We start from the raw sequence: 25,295 nt of genomic DNA on the forward strand, positions 1-25,295 counted from the left end.
GCAGCAGTATATCAAAATGATGTGTGTCTAAATCCATATGTCTAGTAATAAAACATAGAAAATACAAAAAAAAAAAAAAACAACTACCAATTACCAGCCCCAAAACATTATCAACAACTTGGTCCGATCTACTTGGGCAGATTGGAGCCTGTAAAACTCAATAATGCTGGTTTCCATGTAGAAAATATGCTTAAATTTAATCAGATGCCAAGAAACATAGCTTAAAATAATATATAAACTTTCATTACACACGATATAACAACATTTCCTTTAATAAAGATTTTTTGTACATCAGATATTTACTGGGAAACAATTAAAATGTTATATTAAACATCTAGGTAATAAACTTTTACTATATAGCTTTCAGATCATATACTTTCTATTCAAAATCTCTACATATTCTCGTGATGCTTGCAGTACTAGATCTTGATTTACATTTGACTCGTCAGTAGGTCCTAAAGGAGAAGATCTACAGAATCCTGATTCTCAATCATGAGCAACTGAAAAAGAGAAAGAATAATATTCTTTATCTGAAATACTTTGTAGTTAACTAGAAGTTAGTAAAAAAAAAGTTGGAATCTTCTGAGTGTTAAAAGGATGAAAAATATCTACATATAACTACAATATAAAATACAAGATTACTATTAAATCAAGTTTGCTCACGATTGCCCATTGAATTAATTACTACTGTGGATAAACACTAGAGCTTCTGGTTTTCTCATTACAAGATGAGATTGCAAGCTGATGGCACAGTCCACCCCTGAACAATCATATACTATCAACTGAAAAATCTAACAGGCAATATCTAGAGTCAAATATATCATGGCAGGTTTAAAACAAGACATTATAAGAACACACAGAAGGGACATCCTGGTTTTCTATCAATATTGTCTGCTTTTCTGTGGAGGGAATAGGAAGGCTGATACCTGAAAGATTACTCTCTGCAAAGCAGCAGAGTAGGGTAATGGCGACAGAGAAGGCTCACCAATGTGGCAAGAACCAAATTGATTTGGGTGCTTATATTCCATGCTAAGAAACCTGGAATTTTACCCAATGGCAAAACCAGTGGCTGGAGATTGAAATGTCACCTGTCAAGGGACAGCTATATGAACTATATAATTGCTTAACTAAGTATTACTGAGACAAGTCTGGTCTGTTTGGTCTTCTACCACTAGCAGAAACAAGAATTTGAGAACGCCCACATTTTCAGATTGACAGTTCCATAGCGATGGCACAAGTGAAGGAAGATTACAGCCAAAAGTGCTAACAGGCATACAGGCTGCAGGTTTTTAAAAAAGGTATGAGGGATCCCTGGGTGGCACAGCGGTTTGGCGCCTGTCTTTGGCCCAGGGCACGATCCTGGAGACCCGGGATCGAATCCCACGTCGGGCTCCCTGCATGGAGCCTGCTTCTCCCTCTGCCTGTGTCTCTGCCTCTCTGTCTCTCTCTGTGTGGCTATCATGAATAAATAAATAAAATCTTAAAAAATAAAAATAAAAAAGGTATGAAACACGATGACCAAATGAGGAATAAGTCTCTTATTCACTATGTTTATGTTTTACATTTTTTATTAGATATATCTAGACAAAATTTTAACAAGGGGAAGGGATGCCAGTTACTATTTGTGGTTTATTTCAGAAATTAATGACCATCTAAATTTGTGAATTTGGCAACATACCTTCTTTTAGTTCTCTGATTATACTGTCTTCCAACATCTGCTGCATCTGAAATAAGTTAAACGTTACTTACAATGTTCAAGTTAAACAAGAGACATTATTGTAGGAATTTTATTTTGCTTATGAAACGTGGTCTGGAAATGATACTTTTAGAAAGTAAAAGCTACAATTTGCTTAAATAGAAAGCTAATCACATAAATAAAATAAATCCCTACTTATTTTAATCTGGATAACTGAGAAGAAACCTATAATGCTGTTTAGAGGATTCTAATAAAAAGTACAATTAATATTGATCAATCGAATATACAGAATTTCTGGAAGAAGAGGACGATGGTGGAGGAGTAGGAGACCCTAGTTTTGTCTGGTGTCTGGGATTCAGCTACATAGGTATCAAATCATTCTGAACACCTGTGGACTCAGACAGAGATCCAAGAAAAGAATTGTTGCAATTCTACAAATAGAACAGCGACCGCTTTCTGCAAGGTAGGAGGTGTGGAGAAATGAATCAGAGGCATATATCAGAAGATTAAACCAGGGCGGCAGGGAACCTCTGGAAGCCAGAAGGCAAGTCCTGGAAAGTGATATAGCAGCAGAGTGCACAACCAGAACTTTTAAGAGGTCTGTTCCAGTGAGGACATCCCTGTCTGAAAGATGCTCAGGTGGCAACGGGGGGCAGCATCCTAAGTGGGACGGACAGTGTGGTCTCAGGATCCCTGGGGGGGCGGGGTCACAGAAGGAATGGGGGCGGCGCCTGAGTATGGCAGTTGCCAAGGCGTTTGAGCGGGGAAGCCAGTTGCAATCAGTGAGCCCAGGAGTGGGCATTCAGCTCAGTGTTGCCATAAACCCCAAACCGAGGAACAGTCAGGTGACCACTTTCCAAGCAGGAAAAACTGGGCAAGACCTCCTCCTTCCCCCCAGAGGCACAGTGTGAATGGGAGCTACAGGGGTCTGCAAAGTTTGGAAAATCGAAAGGGGGTCTGTGCTTGAGATAAAAATGCTTGGTCACAGGCTGGGTGAATACAGAGTGCAGACAGAAACCAGGGAGACACAGTAGGGAGTGAGATCTTTCAATTCCAGGGCTGGAAATTAGGAGGCCACCATTTTCATTCTCATCCTCTAAAGCTGCCCAGAAAGCCTTCAGGGAACAAAAGCCACAGAGAGCAATCTGGAGCTGCTTACCTGGCCTGGCCCCCTGGCAAGGGTGGTGCAATCCCACCCTAAGCAAAGACACCTAAGAATCAGTGCAACAGGCCTCTCCCTCAGGAGGTCAGCAACAACTTCCTGCTAAGACCAACTTTACTCATCATACAGAGCTGCAGAACTCCAGTGCTAGGGGCAAACAGTATACAGAACTCATGGCTATTTCTCATGACTCCTTAGTCTTTCTATTTTAATTTTCTTTTTGCTTTCAACCATTTTCTTCATTTATCAACTCTTACAATTTACCTTTTTACACTTGCATTCAATCCTTTCACTGCTCTTAATATTATTCCTGTATATATTGAAGTTTTTCTTTCTGTACCATTTCGGGAAGTAGTTCCTTCTAAGAAATAGACTAAAATACAACCAGAATCTACTATACTGCTCTATTCTCTTCATCTGTCTGATTATAATATTTTTAAAATCTATCTTAATTTTCATATTTACAGTTACATTCTATCCTTTCATTGCATTTAATTTTATTTTTGCATATAATGAAGTTTTTCATTCTTTACAATTTTGGGATGTAGTTTCTTCTAACAAACAGACCAAAATAAACTTATGATATAGTATATTGCTCTGTTCTGTTCAACTGGCTGATAATATCCTTTTTATTTTGACTTTTAATTTCCATTTTTACACTTACATTCTAGACTTTCCTTGTATTTAATTTTATTTTTGTATATATACAAGGTTTCCTCTTAACCATTTGGGGATGCAATTTCCTAACAAAAAGACCAAAATTCACATAGTATCGGTGTACTGCTCTGCTCTCTTGATCTCTCTAATTCTATTATCTCCTTTGTTAACCTTTAAATTGGCTTCGGGTCTCTTCTGATTTGTTTAGCATGTATTTATCTGGGGTCATTCTTGATATTTTTCTATTCTGTTCTCTCACTCATCTCTTCTTCTCTGGACAGAATGACAAGATGGAAAAACTCACCGCCACAAAGAGAACAAGAGGTAGTACTGACTGCCTGGAACCTAATCAGCATGGATAGAAGGAAGAGGCTGGAGCGAGAGTTCAGAATAATGACCATCAAGATAATAGCTGGGCTTAAAAGAAACACAGAGGACATTAGAGAATGCCTTTCTGGAGAAATAAAACAACTGATATCTAATCAAGTTGAGATAAAAAAGGCTAATCTTAGTGAGATGCAATCAAAAATGAAGGTTCTAACTGCTAGGATAAATGAGGCTTCACAGAGAAGTAGTGATATAGAAGACAAAACAATGGAGAATAAAGAAGCTGAGGAAAAGCGAGAGAAACAACCACTGGACTATGACAGGAGAATTTGAGAGATGATTCGTACCACACAGCAAAACAATGTTAGAATAATGGGGATCCCAGAAAAAGAGGGGAAGGAGGGGGCAGAAGGCATATTTGAGCAAATTATAGCAGAGATATTCCCTCATCTGGGGAAAGAAACAGGCACTCAAGTGCCAGGAGGCACAGAGAACCTTCCTCAAAATCAATAAAAAACAGGTCAATATCTCCAATATAATAACAAAGCTTGCAAATTTCAGACCCAAAGAGAAAATCCTGAAAGCAGCTTGGAACACGAGGCCCTGAACCAAGAAGGAGAGAAATATTCAACTGGCAGCGGATCTATCCAAAGAGACCTAGCAGGCCAGAGAGAGCTGGCATGATATACTCAGGGTGCTCAAGGAGAAGAGTCTACAGCCAAGAATCTTATCCAGCAAGGCTCTCATTCAAAATACAAGGGGAGATAAAAAGCTTCCAGCACAAACTGAAACTAAAAGAATTTGTGATCCCTAAAACAGCTTTGCAAGAAGTGGTAAAGGGGAAACTTTAAGCAAACAGAGAGCCCAAAAGTAACACAGACCAGAACACGGACTTTACACATAATACAATGGCACTACATTCATATCTTTCAATCCTTTCTCTGAATGTAAACAAGTCAAATGCCCCAACCAAAACACACAGGGTATCACAGTAGATAAAAAAAAAGCAAGACCCACTGATATGCTATCTGAAAGAGACTCATTTTAGACACAAAGACAACTTCACATTGAAGGTGAGGGAGTGGAAAACCATTTATCATATTAAAGGACATGAAAAAAAACTGGAGTGGCAATATTTATATCAAACAAATTGAATTTTTTTAAGATTTTATTTATTTATTCATGAGAGACACACAGAGAGCGAAAGGCAGAGGCACAGGCAGCGGGAGAAGCAGGCTCCGTGCGGGGAGCCTGATGTGGGACTAGATCATGACCTGAGCCGAAGGCAGATGCTCAACCACTGAGCCACCTGGTCATCCCACAAATTGGATTTTAAACCAAAGACTGCATTAAGAGAAGAAACAACAACAAAAGATGAAGAAACTCACTATGCCATAATTAAAGGGTCTATCCAAAACTAAAATTGGACAATTATAAGTTTTAATGTGTCTAAAGTGGGAGCAGCCAACTATATAAATCAACTTTCTGTTAAGATTTCATTTATTTATTTATTTGACACACACACACACACACAGAGAACACAGGCAGTGGCAGCAAGAAAGAGAGAAGCAGGCTCCCCACTGAGCAGGCAGCCTGATCAGGGCTTGATCCCAGGACCTTGAGAACATGACCTAAGCCAAAGGCAGAGCCTTAACCGACTGAGCCACCCAGGCCACCTTATAAAGCAATTAATAACAAAAATAAAGGAACACATGGATAGTCATATAATAATAGTAGGTACTTTAACACAACACTACTGTAATGGCCAGATCATCTAAGCAGATGATCCACTAGGACGCAAGGGCTCTGAATGACACATTGCACAAAATGGACTTCACAGATAACTTCAGAGCACTCCATCCTATGACAACAGAATACACATTCTTCTCGGGTGCACATGGAACAAACATTCTGCACAACAGATCACATACTCAGTCACAGATCAGCTCTCAACTGGTACCAAAAGACTGGGATCATTCCCTGCATACTTTCAGACCACAATGCTTTGAAACTGGAACTCAATCTTGACAGGAAATTTGGAAAGAATTCAAATACACAGAGGTTAAAGAATCCAACTGGGGCAGTAAGGCACATTTTAAAACCTCATAGAAACAAATGAAAATGGAAACACAACTGCTCAAAACATTTGGGATGCAGCAAAGGTCATGGAAAGAGGATAGTATATAGCAATGCAAGCCTTTCTCAAGAAATGAGAAAGGTCCTAAATACACAACCTAACCCTACACCTAAACGAGCTGGAAAAGAACAGAATATTAAAGCCTAAAACCAGCAGGAGAAGAAAATTCATAAAGATCAGAGCAGAAATCAATGAAATAGAAACCAAAGGAACAGTAGAACACATCAATGAAGTCAGGAGCTGGTTCTTTGACAGAATTAATAAGATCGATAAACCCCTGGCCAGACATATCAAAAAGAGAACGGAGCCAAAAAATTAGGCAATCTAGAAGAAATGGACGCATTCCTGGAAAGCCACAAACTACCAAAACTGGAACAGGAAGAAACAGAAAACCTGAACAGGCCAATAACCAGGGAGGAAATTGAAGCAGTCATCAAAAACCTCCCAAGACACAAAGGTCCAGGGCCAGATGGCTTCCCAGGGGAATCCTATCAAACGTTTAAAGAAGAAACAATGCCTATTCTACTAAAGCTGTTTGGAAAGATAGAAAGGGATGGAGTACTTGCAAATTCGTTCTATGAGGCCAGCATCACCTTAATTCCAAAACCAGACAAAGACCCCACCAAAAAGAATTACAGACCAATATCCCTGATGAACATGGATGCAAAAATTCTCAACAAGATACTAGCCAATCGGATCCAACAGTACATTAAGAAAATTATTCACCATGACCGAGTAGGATTTATCCCCGGGACACAAGGCTGGTTCAACACTCGTAAAACAATCAATGTGATTTATCATATCAGCAAGTGAAAAACCAAGAACCATATGATCCTCTCTTTAGATGCAGAGAAAGGATTTGACAAAATACAGCATCCATTCCTGATCAAAACTCTTCAGAGTGTAGGGATAGAGGGAACATTCCTCAACATCTTAAAAGCCATCTACGAAAAGACCACAGCAAATATCATTCTCAATGGGGAATCACTGGGAGCCTTTCCCCTAAGATCAGGAACAAGACAGGGATGTCTACTCTCACCACTGCTATTCAACATAGTCCTGGAAGTCCTAGCCTCAGCAATCAGACAACAAAAAGACATTAAAGGCATTCAAATTGGCAAAGAAGTCAAACTCTCCCTCTTTGCCGATGACATGATACTCTACATAGAAAACCTAAAAGCCTCCACCCCAAGATTGATAGAACTCATACAGCAATTTGGCAGCGTGGCAGGATACAAAATCAATGCCCAGAAATCAATGGCATTTCTATACACTAACAATGAGACTGAAGAAAGAGAAATTAAGGAGTCAATCCCATTTACAATTGCACCCAAAAGCATAAGATACCTAGGAATAAACCTAACCAGAGACGTAAAGGACCTATACCCTAAAAAGTATAGAACACTTCTGAAAGAAATTGAGGAAGACACAAAGAGATGGAAAAATATTCCGTGCTCATGGATTGGCAGAATTAATATTGTGAAAATGTCAATATTACCCAGGGCAATTTACACGTTTAATGCAATCCCTATGAAAATACCATGGACTTTCTTCAGAGAGCTACAACAAATTATTTTAAGATTTGTGTGGAATCAGAAGACCCAGAATAGCCAGGGGAATTTTAAAAAAGAAAACCACATCTGGGGAAATAAGATCATGAATGAAAGAAGACAGATCACGACCAGCACCAGAGAAATACAGACAACTATAAGAACACATTCTGAGCAACTATATGCCAACAAACTAAGCAATCTGGAAGAAATGGATCCCTTCCTACCAAAACTGAAACAGGAAGACACAGGAAACCTGAACAGACCCATAACCAGCAAGGAAATGGGAGCAGTCATCAAATATCTGCCAACAACCAAGAGTCCAGGACCAGGTGGCTTCCCAGGAGAATTCTACCACACATTCCAGGAAGAATTAATCTATTCTTCGGAGCTGTTTATAAAAATTAGAAATGGAAGGGAAACCTTCCAGCGTTCTCTGTGAGGCCAGCATTACTCTGATCGCAAAACCAGAGCAAGACCCCACCCAAAAGGAGAATTACACTCCAATATCCCTGATGAACATGGATGCCAAAATTTTCACCAAGACACTGGCTGGGAGGATTCAACAGTACATTAAAGGATTATTCACCATGTCCAAGTGGGTTTTATGCCTGGGCTGCAAGGGTGATTCGACATCTGCAGATGAATCAATGTGATACACTACAGAAATAAAAGAAAGGATAAGAACCATAGGATCCTCTCAAGAGATGCAGAAAAAGCAGTTGACAAAGTGCAGCACCCTTTCCGGATCAATACTCTTCGCAGTGCAGGGAGGGGGGGGAGCATATCTCAATATCATAAAAGCCATCTACGAAAAGCCCACACCTGATGCCATTCTTAAGGGGAAAAACTGAGAGCTTTGCCACTAAGGTCAGGAACACGACAGGGAAGTCCACTCTCTGGACAACCAGTGTTGTTCGACATAGCCTCAGCATTTAGACAACAAAAAGAAATAAAAAGGCGTCTGAATCAGAAAAGAACTCAAACTCTCACTTTTCTCAGAGGACATGATATCCTATGTGGAAAACCCAAAAGACTCCACCCCAACGTTGCTAGGACCCTTTCCTGAATTCAGCAAAGCAGCAGGATAGGAAATCCATGCACAGAAATCAGTTGCATTTCTATACACTAACAATGAGATGGAAGAAAGAGAAACTGAGGAGTCGATTCCATTGACCATTGCAGCAAACACCATAAGATGCCTAGGAATAAACCTACCCAGAGAGACAAAGGATCTATACTCTGAAGATGACAGGACATTCTGGAAAGAAATTGAGAAAGGTGTAAAGAACTGGAAATACATTCCATGCTCATGGATTGAAAGAATTAAATATTGTTAAAATGTTTATGCTAGCTCCATCAATCTATATATTCAATGCAATCTCTATCAAAATACTACCAACTCCTTTTATACAGCTGGAGTAAATAACGGTAAGATTTGTTTGGAACCTTAGAAGACCCCGAATAGCCAAACATATGTTGATAGAGGTAGCCATAGCTGGTGGCATTACAAGCCGGACTTCAAGCTCTATTTTAAAGCTGTGATCAACAAGACAGTATGGTACTGGCACAAAAGCAGACATGTCGATCAATGGCCCAGAAGAGAAAACCCAGAAGTGGACCCTCAACTCTATGGTCCACTCCTCTTCAACAATACTGGAAAGAAAATCCAATGGAGACAAAGCAGTCTCTTCAACAAATGGTGTGGGAAATCAGACCACCACATGTAGAAGAATAAAACTGGACCATTTTCTTATGCTATACACAAAAATAGAGTCAAAATGGATGAAACACCCAAATGTGAGATAGGAATCCATCAAAATCCTAGAGGAGAACACAGCCAGCAACCTCTGTGACCTCGGCTGCCGCAACTTCTTGCTAGAACATGTCACCAGACGCCAAAATGACCTACTGGGAATTCATCAAGATAAAAAGCTTTTGCACAGCAAGGAAATAGTTGACAAAACCAAAAGACAACTGACAGAATGGGAGAAGGTGTTTGCAAATGCCTTATCAGATAAAAGGCTGGTATGCAAAGTCTATAAAGAGCTGATCAAAGTCAACACCCAAAGAAAGATAACCCAATGAAGAAATGGGCAGAAGAAATGAAAGGACATGTCTCCAAAGAAGACATACATATGGCCAACAGACACATGAAAACATGCTCAACATCAGCTGGCACTAGAGAAATACAAATCAAAACCACGGTGAGTTTCCCCCTCACACCTTTCATAATGGCCAAAATTAGCAAGTCTGGAAATGACAGATGTTGGCGGGAATGCAGAGAAAGGGGGATCCTCTTATGATGTTGGTGAGAATACAACCTGGTGCAGCTCCTCTGGAAATCAGTACCGGAGGTTCCTCAAAGAGTTGAAAAAGGAGCTACCTATGTAAAACCCAGCAATTGCGCTAGAAGGTATGAATCCCGAAGATCACTTTGGTCGGGATCCAAAGGGGCACCTGCACCCATATGTTTATACCAGTAATATCCTCAATAGCCAACCTGAGAGATATGGATGTTCTTTGAAAGAGGTATGCATAAAGAAGATGTGATGTAGATATAAATAAATAAGTATCATATTTATTTATTAGACAGAGAGAGAGAGGGAGGGAGAGAGAGAACAGAATATTACTCAGCCAATAAATAATGAAATCTTGGGACCCCTGGGTGGCTCAGTGGCTGAGAGTAGGCCTTTGGCTCCGGGCATGATATATATATCATAACATTATAAGCTAGTTAATTGAATTTAAATAAAAAATAGTAAAGAAACCAATGGAGCTAGGAATGTGAAATAAAAGAATATACATAACTTCTGAAGGATCTTTGTAACTTCTGTTACAAAATTGTAAACAAGAGTCATTTTACACTTTAATAGTTTGTGATTTTCAGAAAAAGTGCCCTTTATGAGAGATTAATCATTTGTTTAATAAATTATTCCTCCGAATGAACTTTCCACTTTTGCACTTTTGCACTTTTGATTTTGCACTCAACAAAATCTTGAGGTATGTTGTATGCTCTATTTTTCAGCACAGACTCTTAAATACATAAAACAATGGAAGTGGGACTACATAAAGTCATGTGGAATTTCTCCCGGTAATATTGAGTAAAACTATTTTGTTATCTATATGATGACTGATGTACTTCTTTTCATGTGAACACAGAGATTTCAGAAAATCTGCTTCAGGAAAGGAAAAAATATAAGCTAGCACTAGTTTTCCAACTTAGTTTCGCATTGATACGTTTCTAGAATTAGAAACAAGGAAAAGAAATTTTAACTGTAACTTTGTTTCCTTTCTATGAATTAGGACCAATTTTTGAAGCACCTGACTTACTATAGTTATCATTATCTACTTAATTATGAAATATTTAGGAATATTTCAGACTACAGTTGACCTTTGAGCAACACAGTGGTTAGGTGCACTTACCCCCGTGCAGTCAAAACTCTGTATAATTTCTGATTCTCCCAAAATTTAATTACTAATAGCCTACTGTTGATGGGAAGCCTTACCAATAACACAGTCCATTAATACATGGTTTGTACATTACATGTGTTATATAATATATTCTTAAAATAAAGTAAGCTAGAGAAAAAAAGGTTATTGAGAAAAACATAAGAGAAAATACAGTACAACACAACAGCCAAGAAAGTCCATGTGTAGGCTAACTAGACCTGCAGCTTCAATTCCATGTTGGTCAAGGATCAAATGTGCATTACAAATATTCCCATCTAGAATGCTCTTATTTCTTATAAAAGGCATCCTCTCATTGAATTCCCAAAATAGGGTCTAAGTACGGTACTAAGTGGTGCCTAGGTGGCCCAGTCACTTAAGTGCCTGCCTTCATTTCCTTAAGGAATGATCAAAGGAATATAATGATCTTTTCGCCAAAAGTCTTTTCCTAAATACTTGCTTCTGTGACCCTGGTTTATTTCCAGGTGAGAATTGAGTTAGATGGTAGAAATAGCTTGCAATCCATTAATAAAGAGAACATATTTGCAATTTTATTTATACTTTTCCATTTATCAAAAACATAAGAGGGTAAGAAAATTATACACATAAAAACAACGTATCAGCAAATTTTAATTCGAAGACTCATTAATTAGAAGGATTTTCTCATAACAGTTTGTTTCCAAACTACCAATCATAGAAATCTAAGGTTCCATTGGGGATACTGTAGGATTGAGGGACAAAAGTCTCCAGCTGTAGTCTCATCTCTCTTTTAGCTACACAGCTCCACTGGTCTCGGTTTTGTATAATACAGTTTAATGCAAAAACAGAAACAAACAAAAAAACAAAACAAAACAAAAACAAATTAAGTTCCATTCTTTGAAAAAAATATTGTTTTCCAAAAGGTAGTCACTAATTTAGTCAAAGTCCCTAATTTTTTTATTTTAATTTTTATTTATTTATGATAGTCACAGAGAGAGAGAGACAGAGACACAGGCAGAGGGAGAAGCAGGCTCCATGCACTGGGAGCCTGATGTGGGATTCGATCCCGGGTCTCCAGGATCACGCCATGGGTCAAAGGCAGACGCCAAACTGCTGCGCCACCCAGGGATCCCAAAGTCCCTAATTTTACATAAGAGACAAGAAGGCCTCAGAAAGATTGCAGTTTGCCTCAGGTCAAAAGACCAAAGAGTTGCAGGCCAGGAATGTGCTTTAGGTCCTCCTGAGCTGAGAGTTTTTATGCCAGTTACTTCATCATCTTCAGGAAAAATACCTACATTTTTAACTATAACTGACTGAAAATGAACACATAAAAGTTTGTCATGTGGCTCAATAACGACTAGGCATGAGGCACAAAACAGCTTTCTAATTAAATTATAAATTTTAAAGTCTAAAGTGTAATTTAAATTATAAATTTTAATGTTTTATGAATAAAAATACAGCAATGGAAATGATCTTTACTCCTATTGGGAACAGTTAATAGACTGCATTTATAAGCACAAATTTTTTAAACCACAAGACACGGAACTTGAAGGAGAAAATCTTTAGTTGAACCAAAGAGGCTGAAATGGAGGAAACTCTTCCTGGAAAGAATTATTCTTTTCCTCCAGATAAAACTTGGTTTACCAAAATCAATCAACAAATGAGTTATCTATGTTGTGGATTATTAAACACAAAACAGACTTCTCTTTACCACCTAGTATGCTCTGTCCAACCTCTCATCATTATGAGAGTTGGTATGTACAAAAGACAGGACTAACTTTAATTTAAATCCAGTCAGAAATTAGAGGTAAACCATCATTACCCACAAGTGGATTTATCTCTACCTTCCTCACAGCAGGAAGGGAGATTTGCCTAATGAGTGAATTGGGGAGAAGGCACTAGGCAGTGCTTAGGAGATTCCAAATCTCTTTTTTGAAAAGATGTGCTCACCCATGGTAACATGAATTCAGGTCTGCTCTCATCTTCGTGGGATGGGCATCAAACATTTGTTTCCTCCATTTACAACTGTGTGGGGAAGTGCCTAATTTGGGATAAAGAATTGGGAAGCCCACTGTGGCTACATACCCACCCAAACCACATCCTCCAATCTGTTAGCATGTATTAGTAACAAAGGCTACTAAGTTTAACTCCATCTGCCTGACTCCTGTGCTCTGAACTCAGAAAAAGAAGAGCACTGTCCTCTGCCACCTACCCCACCACAGCTCCAATGAGAGAAATGACCAGACAATACTTTGAAAAATGTTTCTTCTTGCTTGACTTTATAACTAACATTCATTGTTCAAAGCAACATATTTTGAAGAGGGAAAAGTTGGAAAGAACAATTTTAGAAACAAGCAGAGAAAGTCAGACAAAACGAGGAGACAGAGGAGTATGTTCTAAATGAAAGAACAAGGCCACGAGATAGAACCTCAGAAAAATAACGAAATGAAACAGAGATAAGGAGTCAGCCTGATAAAGAGTTCAAAGTAATGGTCACAGAGATGCTCAGCAAACTTGGAAGAATGGACGGATTCAGTGAGAACTTCAACAAAGAGAAAATATACAAAAGAACCAATTAGGGCTGAAGAATACAATAACTGAAATGAAAAATACACCAGACACAATCGACAGCAGATTAAAAGATGTGAAGAACAGATCAGCAATCTGCAAGAAAGGGTAGTAAAAATCATCCAAGCTGAAAAGCAAAAAGAAGAAATAATTTGAAAAATTAAGATACAGGGACCTCTGGAATAGCATCAAGTATAATAAAACTCACATTAGAGAGGTCCCAGAAAAAGAAGAGAGAAAAGGGTAAAGAACTTATTTGAAGAAAGAATACCTAAAAACTTCCCTAACCTGGGGAAGAAAACAGGCCTCCAGGCCCAGGAAGCATTGCCAGTCCCAAATAAAAGGAACCCAAAGAGTTTCACACCAAGACACATAATAACAAGTCAAAAATGAAAGAGAAAAGGAGAATCTTAAAAGCAGAAAAAAAGAAAAGAAAAGAAAAGAAAGGAAAGGAAAAGCAATTAGTTATATCAAAGCGAACCACTACAGGGATATCAGTGGATTTTTCAGCCAAAACTGTGGCATGCACTCTGGAAAACTGTGTGGAGGTTCCTCAAAGAGTTAAAAATAGACCTGCCCTACGACCCAGCAATTGCACTGCTGGGGATTTACCTCAAAGATACAGATGCAGTGAAACGGCAGGACACCTGCACCCCGATGTTTCTAGCGGCAATGTCCCCAATAGCCAAACTGTGGAAGGAGCCTCGGTGCCCATCGAAAGATGAATGGATAAAGAAGATGTGGTCTATGTATACAATGGAATATTACTCAGCCATTAGAAACGACAAATACCCACCGTTTGCTTCAACGTGGAGGGACCTCAAGGGTATTGTGCTGAGTGAAATAAGTCCATCGGAGAAGGACAGACATTATAATGGTCTCATTCATTTGGGGAATATAAAATTTAGTGAAAGGGAATAAAGGGAGAGAAAATGAGTGAAAATATCGCTGAGGGTGACAAAACATGAGAGACACCTAACTCTGGCAAATGAACAAGGTGTAGTGTAAGGGGAGGTGGGCGGGGGGTTGGGGTGACTGGGTGATAGGCACTGAGCGGGGCACTTGGGATGAGCACTGGGTGTTATGCTAAATGTTGGCAAATTGAACTCCAATAAAAATCGGAGAAGGACAAACATTATATGGTCTCATTCATTTAGGGAATATAAATAATAGTGAAAGGGAATGGAAGGGAAGGGAGAAGAAATGGGTAGGAAATATCAGAAAGGGAGACAGAACGTGAAGACTCCTAACTCTGGGAAATGAACTAGGGGTGGTGGAAGGGGAGGAGGGCAGGGGATGGGGGTGAATGGGTGATGGGCACTGAGGGGGGCACTTGACGGGATGAGCACTGGGTGTTATTCTGTATGTTGGCAAATTGAACACCAATAAAAAATAAATTTATCATATAAAAAGAAAGTTAAAAGAAAAGAAATTGTCGCATGATATTTTCCAAGTGCTAAGAGGAAAAAACCTAGGATATTTTTGGCAGCTTTATAATTCAGAACTGAAAGAAAGATAAAGAGTTTCCCACACAAAACTTAAAGAAGTTCATCACCACTAAATAGGTCTTATAAGAGATGTTAAAAGGACTTCTTTAATCAGAAAAGGCCAGGGTACCTGGACGGCTGTCAGTGAAGAGTCTTCCAGGACCCTGGGATCAAGCTCTGCAAGGGACTCCCTGTTCCCTGCTCAGAGAGGAGCCTGCTTCTCCCTCTCCCTCTGCCCCTCCCTCCCCTTCACTTGTGTTCTCACTCACTCTGCTCTCAAAGAAAGAAAGAAAGAAAGAAAGACCATAACTAGAAATAAGAAAATAATGAGACAGTTTTATCATAAAAACAAACATACAGTAAAGGTAATAGACCAATCATTTTTATAAAGCCAGTATGAGGGTTACAAGACAAAAGGAATAATATCAATTATATCTACAGTAACTAGTTAAGGGATACACAAAATACAAAGGTGTAAACTATGACATCAAATTTATAAAACAAGGCAGAGTGTAAAAATGCAGTGTTTTTAAAATCTGTTTGAACTGAAGTAACCATCAACTTAAAAGAGATTGCTATACATACACAGGATGTTATATATGAACTTCATGGTAATCACAAACCAAATATTTATAACGGATACACAAAAGGAAGAAAAGCATCCAAACATAATACTAAAAGTCATTGAATCAGAAGAGAATAGAGCAAGAAAACAAGGAAGTCGAATGAAAGAACAAGACTAAGGCTTCATTTAACATGAGTCTATGCTACATTTTTCTACATTAATAAAACCACGAATATACTATCAAAATCATAAGCCTATGTGCATTGATTGAAATGGGTATTTTAACAACAATGATACATAATGGAAATGGGTTGTTATTAAAGGCTCCCTATCACTGCCATCTTAGTCATCAATCATTCAAGTGATGGCATCAAGGTAAATATATGTGAATTTCATTTGAAATATCCAATTATTTGTGGGGTGCCTGGGTGGCACAGTCAGTTAAGTGTCAGAATCTTGATTTTGGCCCAGGTCATGATCTTAGGGTCATGAGATCCGGCTCCACTCTGAGCATGGAGCCTGCCTAAGAGTCTCTCTTCTCTCTTTCCCATTGCCCTTTACCACCTGCTTGCTTTCCTTCATTTTCTCTCTCTCTCTCTCTCTCTCAAAACAAAAAAAAAAAAGAAAAGAAAGAATCAAATATTTCTTTGACTTACTTATTTAGAAAATCTCTACAGTTGCTCAGCAAGCCATTTTATAAAAATTGAAATAGAAGTAATATAAGTTAAAAAAAAGGTGTTATAAGAAAGCAATTAGGGATGTGCTCTCATGTAAGAAAATGCCAAAACTTACAACATTTTTTAAACTGTTTTATTTATTTATTCATAAAAAGTACAGAGAGAGAAGCACAGACATAGGCAGAGGGAGAAGCAGGCTCCCTATGGGGATCCTGTTGCGTGACTCAATCCCAGGACCCCTGGATCATGACCTGAGCCAAAGGCAGATACATGCTAAACCACTCAGTCATACGGGTGCCCCCAAAACATAGAACTATCAATTTAGTGTTACAAGTTTATTTAATTCATAAAAAGGACTTACCGTGGAATCGTTAAAATCATAAATATCCCTACATGGTTAAGCGTTTGGATTCTAATCATTCACTTATGCATAGGGGTGGAAAATTGGGTTACAGCAAACTTTAAACATATTATAAACTATTGCTAATCAGAGAATAAGTCAAAGCATCTAAGTGTACTTTGGGTTAGTAGGTAATAATATTTACTTTCCAAAATCCAATTTAACATAGCTTTTCAAGGAAATGGGTCTGTTTGGGGGTGCCTTGGGAACTCAGTTGGTTAAGCATCCAACTCTTGATTCCAGCTCAGATCATCATCTCGGAGTCATGGGATCAAGCCCTGAGTCAGGCTCCACACTCAGTGGGGAGCCTGCTTGAGATTCTCCCCCTCCCTCTACCTCTCTCCCCACTCATGGGCACACTCTCTTCTCTCTCAGATACATAAAATCTTTAAAAAATAAGAAGATAAAATGTGTCAGTTTAGTGGTATTTATTGAATAAAGTTAATAATAGGTATCTCTTGACAATAAGAGCTCCAGGAGCTTAAAAAAATACCATAAAATTTCTGTCCCATTTCCTTATTAGCACAAACCAGTATAACTTTTACTTAATGAGTATTATTCAGTTAACTCAGAATTTCACCAAATTAAAAACAAAAATTTTATTGGAAATCTGAAACTCAAGAAAAGAAAGATAATATAACTAACCTTGAACAAGTGAGTTTCAATGCTGCTAACTGAAGTCTGCGGCCTTGAGGTAGGAATCATTACATTTTCTCTTGGAGTAACATTTCTATCCAGTAGTAAACTACTAGTCAAATTTCCAACAGAAGGCCCTTCCAAGACTGGTCCCATAGTAAGAGTGCTGTGGAAAGGTCTGTTCTGCTGTCTCTCCACCAGATATTTGGTAGTGATATCTGCCAGCCTCTCATTAGTCCTGTGAAGATTACACAACACAAGTGCTTAGTATTTTATTTCTACCCAAATCATTCCTGCATGACCTGCATTTTTTTAAGTTTCCATAATAGCAAACAGAATGTGCCAGTAAACAGTGTTTTAACACTGAAAATGTGACAGAGCAGAGCTACTACATATATTTATAGGTTTAAAATTATTCCAAAGGAGTATATATGATTCCAGGGATAACTAACTAACAAGAAATTCAAATTAGGGGAGGGAAAGAAATGGCTGACAGTGATGTACATGGATTGACAGGTAATACTTGCTACCTTCTGGAATGGCTGTAATTACAAGATTCTGGAGAATGCCGTTACACATATTTGTATTTAGTAAACCAGTTTGAACATAAAAATAAACCATCCCTCAAAGACATTTTCAAGGATGTGCTTTCACCACTCTTGTACATTTTACTCATTGCCTCAGAGAAATTGAGGGTTTCGCACCGAGGAATACCTCAGACCAACAACCTCTAGGGGCCAGGTAGATGGCAGAGCAGTGATCAGAAGGACCGAAACAGCTCCAGAGGCAATTAGCTGATAACACACTTACCAAGGCCCTGGAAGTAGAATCTGCCCTTTTTGTCTTCCACACACCCCCTCATGCCCACCATGATGCTATTTTTAGCCACGTTGGGATTTATACTGCCTTTCACCCCAGTGTGAATCTTTCTCTGTTTCACATGTATACTTTTATATAAAGTAGAAAACATACAAAGGTTTCCCCCACCCTCAGGCTCTCTAGTAATAATACCAAAGACACAATCAAGAAAGTTAATTTACCAACCTGTATACTATTGGCACTTGATCTTTTGGGTTAAAGGTGTAATCTTCCAAAAATGAACTCATTAATATTTCTATTTAGGGTAATTCTGACAAAAAATTTTATAGTAATATGCTGTCTATATACCCACTATTTGCTTCGATGTGGATGGAACTGGAGGGGAGGGTATTATGCTGAGTGAAATAAATCAATCGGAAAAGGACAAATATTATATGGTCTCATTCATTTAGGGAATATAAAAATTAGTGAAAGGGAATAAAGGGAAAGGAGAGAAAATGAGTGAAAATATCAGTGACGGTGACAAAACACGAGACACACCTAACTCTGGGAAACAAACAAGGGATGGTGGAAAGGGAGGTGAGCAGGGGGTTGGGGTGACTGGGTGATGGGTACTGAGGGGGACACTTGGGCGGGATGAGCACTGGTTGTTATGTAATATGTTGGCAAATTGTTATGCAACATGTTGGCAAATTGAACTCCAAAAAAAACAAAACAAAACAAAAAACCTTTTAAGTAGGGTTGTAAAGATGCAGGTATGTGAATCTGCTCTTTCCACTATAAATTTTATGAAGTTTAAATATAGACACGTATTCCCAATGAAAATTTAGTGTTCTAATTGAAATATACCATAATTGTAAAATACATGCTGGATTTTTAAGACTTCGAATGAAAAAAATATGAAATATCTCAGTAATAATTTTATATTGATCACAAGTTGAAAGGATATTTTTTGACATATTGTGTTAAATAAAATATATCAACTTTAAAAAAATAATATGCTGTCTAAATTATAAAGTTTTAAACAATTAGTTTGTAAAGACAACAAGATAGAGTAACTGAAAATATTAACGGGAAAAAGTAAAATCATATACCCCCCCCACACACACACACAAAAAGAGGAGAGAGGCAAACTATCCTGGATGAACATAAAATGGTAAGTTTACTTACAAACGTTATTTTCCAAAATTATACTATCCAGTTGGCTTTCACTTCCTACTAATCTCATGAACCCATCTCCATAAAAATTATGCTTTAGAGGCAAATCAATAAGCTAAATCTATTTTCATTGATTCTGTTTTAACTTACTTGCTCAGTTTTTTTGTCAATGACATTCGCATTTCTGATTCTTCTAGGTAGAGTTGCCTGTACTTTTCCAATTCTATTTTAAGTTCCTGAGAATTTCTTATTTGGGATTGAAGTTCAGATTCCAGCTCTTTAATTCTGAGTGCCACTTGACTTCTTATTGAAGCATCATGACTTGCTCTTAACTGCTCTAAGTTTTCTTGAGATGCTGCTTGTCTCTAAAGCAAATTAAAAGCACAGTTTTAAAACAGCTAAAACTTGAGTAATTATAGTATATTTCTTTCCTTCAGTTGGGACTCAATGATTCAGAGAGCAATTTTAAATGTGTAAAAAAAAGCTGAAGTGTAAAATATTTATCACCAATGTCACCTGAATTGAATCTGAATGATAAAAATAAAGTTTAATCATTCTTATATTAGTACTCATGCAATCTGATACTTCAAAGAACAAGAGAATCAATTAAAAATTTTAAAAAGTGCATAATACAACTTGAGAATAACCTGTTTCTTGATTTCTGCTCAGAGCATGTTCTCAGTCAGAGGTCCTGAGGCCAAGCCCTGTGTCGCACCCAGTATGGAGTCTACCCAGGATTCATTCTGTCTCTCTGTCTCTCCCCCTCTGCCAATCCCCCTGCTCATGTTCAATAAATAAATAAGGAAATAAATAAATAAATGAAATCTTCAAAAAGGAAGAATAACCTAGGAATGGAACATGGAGCCCAATGCAGGGCTTGATTTCACAAACCTGAGACCAAGACCTGAGCTGAGATCAAGAGTCTGCTGCTTAACCAACTGAGCCACCTAGATACTCCATGGTAAAAGTTTTATTTTTTTAAATTTATTTATTTTTAAAGATTTTATTTTATTTATTCATGAAAGCCAGAGAGAGAGAGAGGGGCAGAGACACGGGCTGAGAAGGAGGCTCCACCCTGGGAGCCCGATGTGGGACTCGATCCTGGGACTCTAGGATCACGCCCTGGGTCAAATGCAGGTGCTAAAACCACTGGGCCACCCAGGAATCTCCATGGTAAAAGTTTTATTTTATTTTATTTTTTTCCCCATGGTAAAAGTTTTAAATCACAATTTTTTCTTTTCCTCTTAATAGTCTTGTTTCAGGGGATCCCTGGGTGGCTCAGCGGTTTACCACCTGCCTGCGGCCCAGGGTGTGATCCTGGCATGGAACCTGCTTCTTCCTCTGCCTGTGTCTCTGCTTCTCTCTTCCTCTCTCTGTGTATCTCCTGAATACATAAATAAAATCTCAAAAAAATAGTCTTGTTTCATACATACTGGTCATAAATCATTCTGAAAGATCAATTTAGTGAGAATAATGATGAAAACTGAAATCTTTACAGGGAGGAACGAATGCCTCCAGAAATATACCAAACAGATTGCTGTAAAGGAAGCAGAGGAAACCTACACAATGCATATAACCAAAGTGTAATTTGTAATGAAATAAATGAAAGCATATCACAGATCAATAAACTAACCTGGAAAAATAGATTGACTTCTTTTAATCTTTCTTCTACAATCAATCTTACTCTCTGGTCAATCTCCCATTTATAATACTTTTCTACTTGAATGCCTTGTACCACATTGACTTCTGCATGACTTCTGAGGTTTACTACTTTTTCTTCCAAGTTCTTTTTAATCTGTTTTAGTTTTTCACATTCCCTCTCTGTTGCTTTCATAGATAATAACTCCTGTTGAAGAACTTGATTTTTTGCATCCAGGTCTATACATCTTGAAGATTCAGTTTCCAATCTTGCTCTAAGATCACCAATCTGCATGAATAGAACAATACAGTTCGGAAATGGAATGAAATTAGTTTAACTCAAAACTATAACCAACATTTTAAAAAACATTTTATGTTTAAGTCTCTGTACTGAACCGTAGGCTCGAATTCATAACATCAAGATCAAGAGTCATATGCTCTACTGACTGAGTCAGCCAGGTGCTCCCATTTTAAAATAAATTCATTTGCAATAAAATATAATCTATATTGTAGTAGAGTCTTAGAATGTGGAACCCTGAAGCACTTAGAAAATTAAGAACAGTGTTAAAACCACTAGGAGTTATTAAAAAAGATCTCTGCTATCATTGTCTTTGCCACACAACATTTGTACTTCATTTTATGTATTTTTCTATGACTGCTTCAGATCTTTCCTCCATAAAATAACTGTAAGTCACCTCTTAGTATAAAGTCTCTTATATAGTCAAATTGAATTCAAATAAAATTTTAAAAAAGAAAAGAAAGTCTCTGGCCCCTTCCCCTATCCTAACACACCATAATTTTTAAAAATTATTTATTCATGAGACACATAGAGAGAGGCAGAGATATAGGCAGAGGGACAAGCTCCACAGGGAGCCCGATGAAGGACTCGATCCCAAGGCCCTAGGATCATGCCCTGAACCAAAGACAGATACACAAACCACTGAGCCACTCGAGTGTCCCAATGAATACTCCCATTAATTTTTAAAAAGTTTTAGTAATATCATATTGACTTATGTAGGTCTGAACCAATAAATGCTTCCTAAGAGAAGACCTTGAAAATAAGACTCTAATTATTGAATCTATAAATACTGATTCTAAGCCACAAGCCTTTTTCTGAATTACAAATGATTTACATTAATTTGAATTGCATTCCCAGGAGAAATGATTCTCAGGATTAAGAAACCACACCTCTCAGTATAAAAATTTAGTGAGATGAAACTTATACTTTCGGACAAAAAAAAAAAAAACCCGCCTAATTGAATAGTATTATCTTATAATCCTCTGTTACTCCCACAAAACAAGGGAACATACTAAGCACCAAAAACCACCACTGAAAAACCTGACAGGGTTTCAGTGATTCTGAGTTGGGAAGAACTTCTTTCTTCTGGATATGATTGATAAGACAGGGTAAGTGGATGTGGTGGTTTTATAAATTTTTTGACACTTCTCCCATGATAATCCCACCCCTTAAAATGTGCTGACCTTAGTAATTGGTTTCCAGTGAATAGAATTCGGCAGAACTGCTGTGTGATTTTTTTAAGGCTAGGTTAAAAAATGTGATATAGCTTCCATTGACATTCTTCTTCTAGGGAAACTAACCCTTAGAATCTAGCTGCTGTGGGAAGCCCAGGCCACCTGGTGTGTCTTCATGTAGACATTTCAGCTGAGACTGACCCAGCTAACGTCCTTGCCAAAAGCCAGCCTCAACAGCTAAACATTTGCATGAACATGATTTTAGATGATTCTAGTCCCCAGCTTCCAGTCATCTCAGCTGACACCAAATGAAGAAGAAATGAGTTGGCCTTACTCGGCTTTGCCTAAACTAAATACTTGTGAACCAAATAAATGCTGTTTTGAGCAACTAGGTTTTCAGGTGGTTTATGATGCCGCAATAAATAACTGGCACAGAAACTGATATTAAACATGGGGTGCTGACATTAAAATATTTAAACCTGAACCTCCTTTGAACCGAGAGGTAGGTAGAAACTGAAAGGATGTAGGGAAGAGTAAGAATGAAAACCAAAAGGGCTTCCAACAGACTGTTAATGGAAACCTGATGGCCCTTGAAGAGGCTGACAGTAAAGGTTCCAGGCAAGTGAAGAAAATGACACTAGAGGAAAAGGAACTTGCGCCACAAACCACTTGAAAGTAAAACGGGACACAAAAGATAAACTAAACAAGGTCTATGCAGTATGAAAGACCCAGACAAACTGGGTGCAAATATTTTGTCCACATTTATAGCCTTTCCATATGCTGAAATGTCAAATAATGCTAAAATAAAGAATTGCATCCTGGGTCAAGAGCAAATCCAGGAAAACATGGCCTATGGATGAAGCCAAGATTATAAAAACTTTTGTTAAGACCTCAGAAGGATTTCAGGTATGCCTCAAATTTCTTTTAAGGATCTTAAGAGTATGAGCTTCACAGGAGAGCCCAGTTGAAAAGTTTATCTCAAAAAGATCTGCGAGACTGGCTTTTCTACTGACATAAAATCAATCCATTGATTCTCACAGAAAAACTCAAGAAGTTAAGAAAATTATAGCATCAAAACCACTGTTTGCGAGCTTGGACTAAAAGAGACCTAGATAGCACGGACTGAAAATAGGCCTTTGGGTCTTAGAAGTCCCCACAGGGAGGCAGCAGGCTGAAAACACAACTGCAAACACAGGTCATTGGACAGAACCAAGAGCTCAGAGAGGATAGACAGCAAAGAGCCATGGAGAAAAATTTCCATGGTTTCAGACTAAGTCTGACTGAAAAATGGACAGCATGCATCAGGCTGCATTTCAAACCTGCTATGGTCTAGTGTGACTTCGAATGGAAGAGTCTTTAGCAAGTAACCAGAATGTTGTGTTTTCAATAGTAGAGAACTGTTCTCTTTAATTCTCAAGTCTTCATTCCTATTAAGAGAACCTGCACTCCAGGGACTAAAATTTAGACAACATAACCCTGGCACCTTATCCCCGCTGCACCTGATTAAGATGGCAAGATCTTGGACTCCATCCTGAACCCGATGCCATGATAACTGAGATTTGTCGGAGGTACTGGGAGGAGGTGAGTGCATTTTTCATGTGAAAGGAATATAGAACACTGTGGCCAGTGGGTAAATTACACTAAAAATTGCGTTCTTCATGTGTTCATAGGTGTTCCAGTATTCCATTAAAACTAAACAAAACAAAAAGACCGTGGGCTAACCTTAGTGACTTGCTACTAACGAACAGAATATGGTCAATGTGATGTTGTGTGTATTCCAAGGCTAGGCTACGAAAGGCAACACAGCTTCTGCCCTGTTCTGTATCTCAGCCTGCTTACTCGGAATTTAGCCCCTCCTCTTGTGAGGAGGCTCAGGCCACAAAGAGAGTCCAGGTGTGCCAGTGTAAGCATTTTGGCTGCCTGCCCTAACTATAAATCTAGGCAACAGCCAGCATCAACAACACCAGACATGAACTTTTTCTCTTGGTTTTTCCCCATTTAGGAGGACATTATCTGTGCATTTTTTCATATATTCCCTTTATTATGTTGAGGTATGTTCCCTCTTAAACCTACTTTGTGGAGGGTTTTTATCATGCATGGATATTGTACTTCATCAAACGCTTTTCCTACATCTATGGAAATGATGATGATTCTTCTTTCTTTTATTAATATGGTGCATCACACTGATTGATTTGCAGATACTGAATCACCCGTGTAACCCAGGAATAAATCCCATTTGATCATGGCGGTGATTTTCTTAATGTATTGTTAGATTCAGTTTGCTACTATTTTGTTAAGGATTTTTGCACTAGAAAATTGGCCTGTAATTCTCTTTGTGGTGTCTTTATCTGGTCTTGGTGTCAGGGTAATGCTGGCCTCATCAAATGAATTTGGAAGTTTTCCTTCCTCTTCTGTTTTATGGGACGGTTTGAGAAGAACGCATACTAACTCTTTCTTTAAATGCTTGGTAGAATTGGACTCTGAAGCCATCTGGTCCTGGACTTGTGTTTGTTCCAAGTTTTTGGATGAGTGATTCAATTTCTTGGCTGGTTAGCATTCTGTTCTACTTTCTTCCTGCTTCAGTTTTGGCAATTTATATGTTTCTCGGAACTTATCCATTTCTTCTAGGTTGTCCAATTTGTTGACATATATTTTTCATAATATTCTCTTATAATTGTTTGGATTTCTGCAGTGTTGGTTATTCTCCTCTGTCATGTGTGATTTTATTTGGGTCCTTTCCCTTTTCTTTTTGAGAACTATGGCTAGAGCCTTATCAATTTTATTAAATTTTTCAAAGAACCAGCTACTGTTGATCTGTTCTATTTTTATTTGTGTTTAGTTTCTTTATCATTTATTTCCACTCTAATGTTTTTTTAAAGATTTATTTATTGGGGCGGGGGGGAGGGGCAAAGGAAA

The 25,295-nt window shown here is 38.2% G+C and overlaps 1 protein-coding gene across 1 annotated transcript in view; it reads right to left on the minus strand.

The window, feature by feature from the left end:
* Positions 1-256: 256 nt before the first annotated feature.
* The window catches only part of LOC144309890 (ankyrin repeat domain-containing protein 26-like), a 144,449-nt gene continuing 119,410 nt past the window's right edge, over positions 257-25,295 (minus strand). Inside the window, exons 25-29 of the mRNA XM_077890860.1 lie at positions 20,902-21,195; positions 19,419-19,633; positions 17,301-17,529; positions 1,679-1,724; positions 257-500 (exon numbers count right to left, since the gene is read on the minus strand). Of these exons, the coding sequence (XP_077746986.1) occupies positions 487-500; positions 1,679-1,724; positions 17,301-17,529; positions 19,419-19,633; positions 20,902-21,195 (798 nt within the window). The 3' untranslated portion in view covers positions 257-486. The remainder of the gene's footprint in view (positions 501-1,678; positions 1,725-17,300; positions 17,530-19,418; positions 19,634-20,901; positions 21,196-25,295) is intronic.

This window comes from Canis aureus, unplaced genomic scaffold (assembly GCF_053574225.1).
Source record: "Canis aureus isolate CA01 unplaced genomic scaffold, VMU_Caureus_v.1.0 ptg000239l_RagTag, whole genome shotgun sequence".
NCBI classification, from domain to species: domain Eukaryota; kingdom Metazoa; phylum Chordata; class Mammalia; order Carnivora; family Canidae; genus Canis; species Canis aureus.